Raw genomic sequence first — 10,351 nt, 5'->3', positions numbered from 1 at the left:
ACAGGGGGTGGTGCAGTGTCTATTTTTATATTTAACAAAGGAATTGAGCATTACACGAACAAACTATGATTTACTATTCCCTATTAATCCAACCCAATGTCGTAGACCTAAGATATTCCAAACTATGAAGTCTGTTAGATTAAATAATCTATATTAGAAATATCAAAAGTTTTAACTATAAGGTTGCAAAGAAAAAGGTTTAAAAAATTTTTACAAGCTCAAATGTTCTGTTTCCTGCAACGAGGTTATAGTATAGTACAGTATAGTGATAATGTACTCGGGGGTGATTTAAATGGAGAATTTGTTTTCCCTGTAACCATTAAAATCCACTACTCCTTTATCGTGTGCAGGATTCCATTTTCACAGGAAGACGTACTATTACAGTCTCTAACAGAGCAATATTTCATTGCATATTTGATGTTTGTATAGGCCATAATCTCTTTATATCCTTTATCAGTAAACTCCGGCTAATACACACGGACAGGTAGCTAAGATCCAGCCCCCCTGGTTTCCGACCTTTAAAAAGAAAAAATCTAAATATTTAAAAGCATACATATGAAAGCAGAAAACAAATACGATTATTTTATCAGACAACGTAATCTAACCTTTAAAAGAGAGCTTTTGAACTTTTAAATATAAAAAACAGATTGTAACTCTGGTCTTAAATCAATAATACAAAATAGTCTTTCCATTACGTGGAATTTTTGTTTTAAAATAATCTTCAAAAATGTTTAAACCAGGAAAAGTATTGACAAAATTTGATAAAAGGGTTAAAATTTAATTTCTTATTTCGCTAAATTAAATAAAATAAATTAATATGGCATACTCTACATTAAATCGATTATCTTGACGAAATAAAAAAGTAAAACATTATTTTTAATTTTGTCAAGATAATCGATAACAAGAGAATTAACATTTAGTTTATGTATATATTTATCTTATGTTTATCTTAATTCTTATTCTTATTCTTATTCTTATTCTTATTCTTATTCTTATTCTTATTCTTATTCTTATTCTTATTCTTATTCTTATTCTTATTCTTATTCTTATTCTTATTCTTATTCTTATTCTTATTCTTATTCTTATTCTTATTCTTATTCTTATTCTTATTCTTATTCTTATTCTTATTCTAATTCTTATTCTTATTCTTATTCTTATTCTTATTCTTATTCTTATTCTTATTCTTATTCTTATTCTTATTCTTATTCTTATATTCGTATTATTATTCTTATTCTTATACTTTTTGGAACAATCTATGATTTTCTAAATCTTAAAACCAATTTGGTAGACCTTAGATTTTTCAAACTATAAATTATTTCAGATCAAATAGTCTAAGTCTAATATAGTAAAGGCTTACACCATCAGGTTGCAAAGATGAAGACATTAGAAGCTTAAAATCTTTTCGTAAAAATCCATAAAATATTTTGAATATTGTTGCTTTTGATTTTGCAGTTTCTCCCAGGGTTTTGGAGTAAAAGGTTTCCTTTTTAAATGACTTTTCATAAAAGGTCGGATAAATTTTCACATTTTACTCCAAAACCCTGGGAGCAATTCCGAAACCCTGAGAGCAGCCACCCCTCCCTCGGTTAAGTAACACTAATGATCAGATTTTTGCACAATTTTATAAATCCTAAAATCCTGATATTTTTAAGTAGTTCAGAACAAGGCCATTTTAAAATTCTTTTATAATGAGTTTAATGGAATACAGGACGGAGGGAGGAAGATCTGCTTATCATTGGAGCGAAGAAGAACCTGTTGGTCTAGGACAAAGGTTAGATCCAAATATTTTAGAAAATATAAAAAACTTTTTCCAAAGGAAAACTTTGCATTGTTTTTAATAGAAAATAACAATGTGTCATGGCGGAAATTGATTAGGCATAACTTTCATTAATTCATTAAAAACATGCAACCACACGACCACAGGTTTTGAAATTAAAACTCAGCCCTCATAGCCTAACGTTTTATGAACAACATTTTCATCAGACATATATCTAACGTTAGACTAATCAATTTAGTATTCAGAGAAATGTTATAAAACGTTTTGATTCACAGATTTACATTTTTTTAAATGTTAGACGTTACATTATTAAAATTTATACTCTGTATAAAAAGCTTTCGTTTCCTGATTATTAAAATAATAACTCATTTCTGAAATGTTGAAATTTTCATTATACACTAAGGGAAAACGTTTCAAAACGTTTTCATAAACAGTAATGCATTTTTCAGTTATACAACGTTACACTATTTATAAGTTGAACTTTAAAAAAAATATCCTTTAATTACGATATTCAATCAAATCACAATTCATTTTTCAAACTTTAGACTTTCAAGCTTCCCATGGAAACAAAACATTTCTTCACTTATGGTCAAACACGTTGTAGATATTAGAAAAAATAACGTTACATTACCACAAAACGCTAACGTTGGGGGTATTTTCCTCTAACGTTAATGTTTAACGTTAATGTTAGGTATGAGCTCCTATAACGTTAACGTGTAACGTTGATGGTATACAGAATATATCTAAACGTTTTATATTATTGTAACGTAACGTATAAAAACGTATATTTTACGTTACGTTACATTATCGTTGACATCTCTAATAAGTATATAGAAGAAACGCTAATGAAAGATGCTAGGCGTCCATGATGATTAAACCGCCGCCCCATCAAAAAGATATTCGAACTTTTTATTGCTGCATATTTTCTCATCTTCCATTATTTACCAATAACAGTCAAAGTATTCGTAAACTTTTCTTGTTTTTGTTGAGAAGTTTTACAACTTGTAGAAATACATATTCTTATACATTCTTTAACCCTAACAGGCCAAAAACCATTAAAAGGGCAATTCTACATACAGATCCAGACAACTCTATAGATTCTACATACAGATCCAGACAACTCTATAGATTCTACATACAGATCCAGACAACTCTATAGATTCTACATACAGATCCAGACAACTCTGATACTACATACAGATCCAGACAACTCTATAGATTCTACATACAGATCCAGACAACTCTGATTCTACATACAGATCCAGACAACTCTGTAGATTCTACATACAGATCCAGACAACTCTGTAGATTCTACATACAGATCCAGACAACTCTGTAGATTCTACATACAGATCCAGACAGCTCTGTAGATTCTACATACAGATCCAGACAACTCTGTAGATTCTACATACAGATCCAGACAACTCTGTAGATTCTACATACAGATCCAGACAACTCTGAAAATTATCCTAAATTTTTAAAACAGGGTCAACTTTACAGTGTCGGAACTGCTTTGGCATTTAATACTAACTCTATAGAACTGACTTTTACTTATTTTTGTAGCCCCAGAGATTTACATTTTAGAATTAGAACACCCCGGACTAACCAGAGGCATTCGGTTTATTCTATTTGAAATCATACGCGTATTGGTCTATAATTTAACAATCTTTAAACTTACGGATTTGTTTGTTCTATACTTTTCATTCAAGACGTAAATGCAGACAAAAAAGTAAAAGGGTAACAAATGATGCTTAATAGATCAAATTGTGATCGAATGTCAAATCTTTCTGGAATATTAACAGAAACGTTAAATCCACGTGATAAAGTGTGCTTGTTTATTAGATTGATTTTTAAAAAAATAATGGGCAACATTCTTATCCATTTTTGCTTGAGAGCTTGCAACTCTTGGATCCCTGCATGTACTCCCTCCCTTGAGAGCTTGCAACCTTTGGACCTCTGCATGTACTCCCTCCCTTGAGAGCTTGCAACCTTTGGATACCTGCATGTACTCCCTCCCTTGAGAGAGCTTGCAACCTTTGGACCCCTCCATGTACTCCCTCCCTTGATAGCTTGCAACCTTTGGATCATTGCATGTACTCCCTCCCATGAGAGCTTGCAACCTTTGGATCCCTGCATGTACTCCCTCCCTTGAGAGCTTGCAACCTTTGCATGTACTCCCTCCCTTGAGAGTCTGCAACGTTTGGATCACTGCATGTACTCCCTCCGTTGAGAGTCTGCAACGTTTGGATCACTGCATGTACTCCCTCCCTTGAGAGCTTGCAACGTTTGGATCACTGCTTGTACTCCCTCCCTTGAGAGCTTGCAACCTTTGGATCCCTGCATGTACTCCCTCCCTTGAGAGCTTGCAACCTTTGGATCACTGCATGTACTCCCTCCCATGAGAGCTTGCAACCTTTGGACCCCTGCATGTACTCCCTCCCTTGAGAGTCTGCAACTTTTGGATCACTGCATGAAGAAATTGGATCAATTCTGTTTTGCTGTTTATCTAATTTTTGATGGGAAATATCAAAATACCGAGGGAAATATGAGTACTTATAGTACAAGTTACAATCTATATATATATATATATAACGTAGTAATCTCTGTTTGTGTGTTTGTTCGAAACACGGTTTTTGCCTCAAATTTGTATTAGCAAACTCGTTGAATTACGGGAATGTTCTATGTTTAAGAATTGTTCAAATCTTCAGGCAAAACTCCAAAGTTCCAAATCTAGTAGCGACAATAGAATATAGAATTTATTTTCTTAAAATACATTAATTTGAATATTTTCAGCACAACTAATCAAAACTAATATTTCATGTAAACATCATAAATTTTTGTTTCGGCCATTTATCAATTTTTCATATTCCCCGGCCTATGAAGTATTAAGACAATAATAGAGACTGTTCACTTTTTAGTAAACTGTAATTATTTAAGAGATTTTTAATCTTACATAGGAATTGAGGCTTTGCCACAAACTCTGTTTTTCTTCTTATTTGATCAAACACCATTTATAGGTCTACGACGAGGGTACAAAGATATAGGGATTATAAAATCAGATTTTGAGGCAAAGACTCAGTTCCTTTTGAACATTTTGTTTGCTCATCTAGAGATGCAATTTATTGAAAAGATACTGTTTTAAACCAAGGTGCCTCTTTCAAAACAAAGAGTCACGAACAGTTATGTTGACATTTTATATAAGAATGGGACCAACATTCTTTGCGAAATTAAAAGAATGGAACTGAGTCTTTGCTACAAACTTTGACTTTCTAATCCTTACATCGTTGCTACCCATTGTCATAGACCTCAGATTCAGATATTTCAAACTATGAATTCTGTAAGATAAAATATTTTAAGTTTGAAATATCAAAGGTTACGTCTTCAGGTTGCAAAGAAATAGGGATTACAAATCTTAGTTTGAGGCAAAGGCACAATTCCTTTTTGTACAAATTTATTTGTTTGCATGTTGGACTCTCAGCTAAAAAGTTCTTATTAATTTAAATATATACTTACATTACATGCCAAGAATGCATGAGAATATGAAGGCGGGAGGATGAGGGGGTGGGCGGTAATCATGGGAGGGTTTAGTCTCCGAGGTTTGAATTGGCGGAGTAGGGTTAGTTTCCATCTCCCGGTTTGTATGGGACCTCTCTACTCTACTCTACACCCAGATCCGTCCTAGCCCAATACCAGCCCTCATCCATACTCAGGGATACAGAGATATAGAGATACATGGATAAAGGCATACTGGGATACATGAAATAGAGATACAAAGATACAGAGATACAGAGATACATAGATACAAAGATACAGATATACAGGGATACAGAGATGCAGGGATACAGAGATACAGAGGTACAGGGATACAGGGATACAGTGATACAGAGATACAGAGATACAGAGATACAGAGATACAGAGATACAGAGATACAGAGATACAGAGAAACAGAGATACGGAGATACAGAGTTACAAGATACATGGATGCAGGGATACAGTGATAAAAGGATGCAGGGATACAGGGATACAGGGACACAGGGATACAGCGATACAGGGATACAAGGCACAGGGATACAGGGCACAAGGATACAGGGTACAGGGATACAGGTATACAGGGTTCAATGATACAGGGTTCAGGGATACACGGATACAGCGATACAGGGATACAGGAATACAGGGTTCAGGGATACAGGGATACAGGGATACAGGGATACAGGGATACAGGGTACAGGGATACAGGGATACATGGTTCATGGATACAGGGATACAGGGATACAGGGATACAGGGATACTGGGATACAGGGATACAAGGATACAGGGATACAGGGATACTGGGATACAGGGATACAAGGATACAGGGATACAGAGAGACAGGTAGATACAAGGAGATACTGTGATACATGGATACAGGAGAACCAGGGATACACAGATACAGGGGCACAGGATAGGATACAGGGCCGGATAAAGGGATACACTTATAGAAGAAAACACTCCAACTTATTTAATAAAAGTCCACTCAGTTTTATTATTTTTACCCTATACTTTACTTTAACGACAAAAAACGTCATAAGAATTTGACTTTAGAATCTTTAAAATAATATGTATCTAGTAAATTTGTGTTAAATAATATTATTCATAGTTTTCCTTTTTAAAACAAACAATAATTTTAAAAACAAATTAAACTTTAAATAGCTTATGTTTTGGCATTAAAGTACCTAATATGCATTTATAAATCAAGTTGAATAATTACAGAGGGATGAGAATGGCGGCTCACAGTGTTCTTTATCAACTTCATAAAAAACTAAATGAAAAGAAGGATAAGGAAGCACTGGAGGAAGCATTTAGGTCAGATATTTACGTTTTGTTTTTCAAAACTCGATTAAATGTGAGTTAGTATTTATAGAAGTCTTTCTTATGGAGTAAATGAATCAAGTCTTTGCCACAAATGCTTATTTTCTAATTTTTTATATCTTTGCAACCCGATATAGAATACCTTTGAAATTTCAAACTACGAACTCTGTTAGATCCTATAAGTTTAAAATATCTACGGTTACAAAGATATATGGACTAAAGAATTTGAGTTTGTGGTAAAGAATCAATTCCTTTTTTTCAACCCAATAAAATATAAAATTGGCCTCTTTTCTTCGTACGTTTGTTTCGCCTATATGTAACATGTAAAGTTTCATATTCTAAAATACAAATGTTTAAGTTACATTCTTTTTTTTATTAATTTTTTTTCAGACACTTCTACAATTAATGCATTAGGGTGTGCACTGCACACGTTATAATTAATTCCGATACATATATTTGTATAAGCGAAAAATTATAAATATTTTAACCTTTGATAAATTAAGATATAATTACATACATTTACAACATTTACCTAAACTAACATGTAATAATTTTTCCACGTAAAGAAAATGTTTGAAACATTACCGATCCATGTTTAGAGATGGACGCGAACGTTTTTTTCTCTTTATTTTGTTCGCTCATCGTTCGTGAACGACCCATTTCGTTCAGATTTTTTCTTGATATTATTATTATTCATTTCCCATCTATTTTGTTCGTTTTTCACTATTCGATCATTCAGTAAAATTATTTGTTTAGTAAAATCGTTCGTTCAGTAAGTTTGTTGTTCATTGTTCACGAAAAATTCTAAAAAAAAACTGTGTCCATCTCAATAGAAGGAAGTAAGTCATTGAACATCCCCTGAGACAACTAGATAATATAACGGCCCGCTCGTCCAAGTTATCTTGAAAAAATNCAGTAAGTTTGTTGTTCATTGTTCACAAAAAATTCTAAAAAAAACTGTGTCCATCTCAATAGAAGGAAGTAAGTCATTGAACATCCCCTGAGACAACTAGATAATATAACGGCCCGCTCGTCCAAGTTATCTTGAAAAAATCACCCAATTCCATCTCAAGACGATGAAATATCTGAAAGGACGATAAAACATCTCAAAAGACCATAAAATTATGTGCATTATTTTTTTCGGAAAATAAAAAAATTTTACTTAACCACGAGTTCCATAAGCTTACCTGTAAATAATTATTATAGAACTTAAAAGAAATGGAGAAGTTTGCGAGGGGAGGAGGGTATTGAGGGGGAGGAGGGTATTGAGTGCCCCTTTCGTTTTCCTTATCAAGCAATACATGATTAATAATTTGTAAAATTACACCTCTGGATTTCAGAGTTATAAAAAATCAAAGTTTTTTGAAGGAAAAATATTAAATTTGACCGTCCATAAACCTTCCTGGGGCCATTTAAGCAATTAAAGCGCAATCATCATTTGGTAATGTTTTCCCGGTTTTGCAGATATTTTACGTTGTTTTTCATTTTATACTTTATTTAATTTAGTACTTCATTTTGAATTTCATTTTGTGTTTTATTTTAAATTTTATTTAAAATTTTATTTTTTTAAGTTTGTGTTTTTTTTGCAGAAAAGCAGATTTAAATGGAGATGGACGACTTACAGTAGAAGAAATATTTGCTATATTCAAGGTGAAGAAAGTAGTAGTCTTTGTTTGTCTTTTGTTTGGATGTTTTTGTTCGTATGTCCAATCATAGCTCAGGAACCCCTGGACTGATTTGCCTAAAATTTTAATTAGGGAACCACGGGATTGTTCTCAGCTCAGAAAGTATAAACTAGAAGGGAGATATAACTGACGCGGTCCGCTCTACCATGCATTGCAGACGGTACTCCATTTGTATATGAAATATTCAGAATAGGTTATTGTATACGCGGTAATTGTACATCAGACAAATATTTCATGTTCTAAGCAAAGCAAAGCAAAGCAAAGCAAAGCAAAGCATGTATCATCATATGGTAGGACGGGTCGCGTCAGTTGTATCTCCCTTCTATTTCATACTCCTTGTCTTAGCTTGGTTAAAAAGGTTTAAATTCTGAATAAGGAAATCTTGGTTCCCAAGCTAGNTGTATTAGGAATTATTCCCTTTACAGGTTGATTTGTCAGCTGCTGGTAAGACTATATTGCTTTACAACAATATCAAATACTGCATAAAATCGCTTTAATGTCGTCTTCCGGTTCCAAAAATTTATTGGGCCTCACTGAACCAAATTCTTAAAAAGATTATTTTAAAACAATGGATTTGTTTCTTTTCGTTGCTCTTTAGAGTTTTATTTTGTTAATAAAAAATAATAAATAAAATATACAATAAATTAATATATAGAATACACAGTAAAATGAAGTATCAAACCAATAATCATAATAAAGTAATAATTAACTCTTATTACCGAATATAATAACTATTTCAAGTTGAAACTAAGTTATATTAAATTTGCCTTAAATCTTATCTTCTAAAATGTAATTTAAAACAATTATGTTTCTGTTACAGCATTTAACATAAAACATTTTACAAAAACTTTTGCAACTTTTAAGCTAAGCATATAGTATTTTTAATGTTTTTTTACGTTTTTTTTGTAAATTAGCTTTTGTTATTTTTCGTAGTACAAAAAATAAAAAAATTGTAAATTTTAATTGCAAATAAGTTTTGAAATTAATAAGAAACTGATTACCCGCCTCAAACTCTAACTTAATTTTTTTGATGATTATTATTATGTCGAGGGTCTAAGACATCAGGTTACAACGATAAAAAAATTGGACAGTTTAAGACAAAGAGTGTCTTATAATTCGAATTGACTATCTCTGTTTTTAATGACTTATGACTTTTCTATACCACGAACTTAAAGGGACTGTTAACATAATTTCAAATGGTTCCATTTCTAGAATGGCATGTTCGATTTACATCCGTACCCTTTAAACCGATTTCTGATCAAGAAAGAATTTAAGCTAACCATGTTTCGCTTTTATTTAAAATTAATTATTTATATTGGGGTTTCTGAAAAAAATGGCTATCACACATCTGCTGACAAAAACAACGGGGTTTTCTTTTTTAGAATTAAACATTTTTTTAAAACAACGATATCTTCCTTATTATTGATCAGATAAAGGTTCAAAGATAACTTTTGTGAATTTGGTAAATCCCTCTTTAAATGAAGGGTTCCTGGAAATAACGTGAAAAAGTCCCTTTAAACAGTATTCAGCAATAGCAACCTAAATTGTTTCGTCTGATCACAAACAGAAAAATAAAGATCTATTATTGAAATGATCAGGCAAATGTTAAACCGGGACAAATATCGGTGTTAAATAAATAGTAATTTTTAAACCATTATTAACAGTCCCTTTAAAATAAAGATTGATCTGAATGTATTTAAAACAGCTTCGTCGATTTAAAATTTAAACTGCTTCGATTGGTTTCGTGTCAAGTTTGATTAATCTGATTAACTTTAAGCAAAAATTTAAACATTTTCTCAAATTAAACTAATTGAACACAAGTTTAAGAACAAAAAAAAGTTTATTAATGACCTTCTTGTAAGTTAAGCAGAAGTAGATTCTAGAAGAGAGGGGGGGGGGGCATTTCCCAATACTCCCCTCATTATTTATGCTTTCTTATATACAATTTATATAACTCTTGAATCACTTGACAGCTTTGTGTGGTAACAGTCCTTATTAAATGAGATACAAACCAAACTTTATATATTTTTCCAGGGGAGG

General features: G+C 32.3%; 1 protein-coding gene across 1 annotated transcript in view; it reads left to right on the top strand.

Annotated features, from left to right (window-relative positions):
• Window positions 1-1,688: 1,688 nt before the first annotated feature.
• Window positions 1,689-10,351, top strand: part of LOC111711284 (probable calcium-binding protein CML18) — a 19,230-nt gene continuing 10,567 nt past the window's right edge. The window contains exons 1-3 of the mRNA XM_023485598.1: window positions 1,689-1,771; window positions 6,528-6,620; window positions 8,216-8,276. Of these exons, the coding sequence (XP_023341366.1) occupies window positions 1,689-1,771; window positions 6,528-6,620; window positions 8,216-8,276 (237 nt within the window). The remainder of the gene's footprint in view (window positions 1,772-6,527; window positions 6,621-8,215; window positions 8,277-10,351) is intronic.

This window comes from Eurytemora carolleeae, unplaced genomic scaffold (assembly GCF_000591075.1).
Source record: "Eurytemora carolleeae unplaced genomic scaffold, Eaff_2.0 scaffold1096, whole genome shotgun sequence".
Classification (NCBI taxonomy): domain Eukaryota; kingdom Metazoa; phylum Arthropoda; class Copepoda; order Calanoida; family Temoridae; genus Eurytemora; species Eurytemora carolleeae.
Note: the sequence above shows the minus strand (reverse complement) of the source record. Positions and strands in the feature narration are given on the sequence as shown.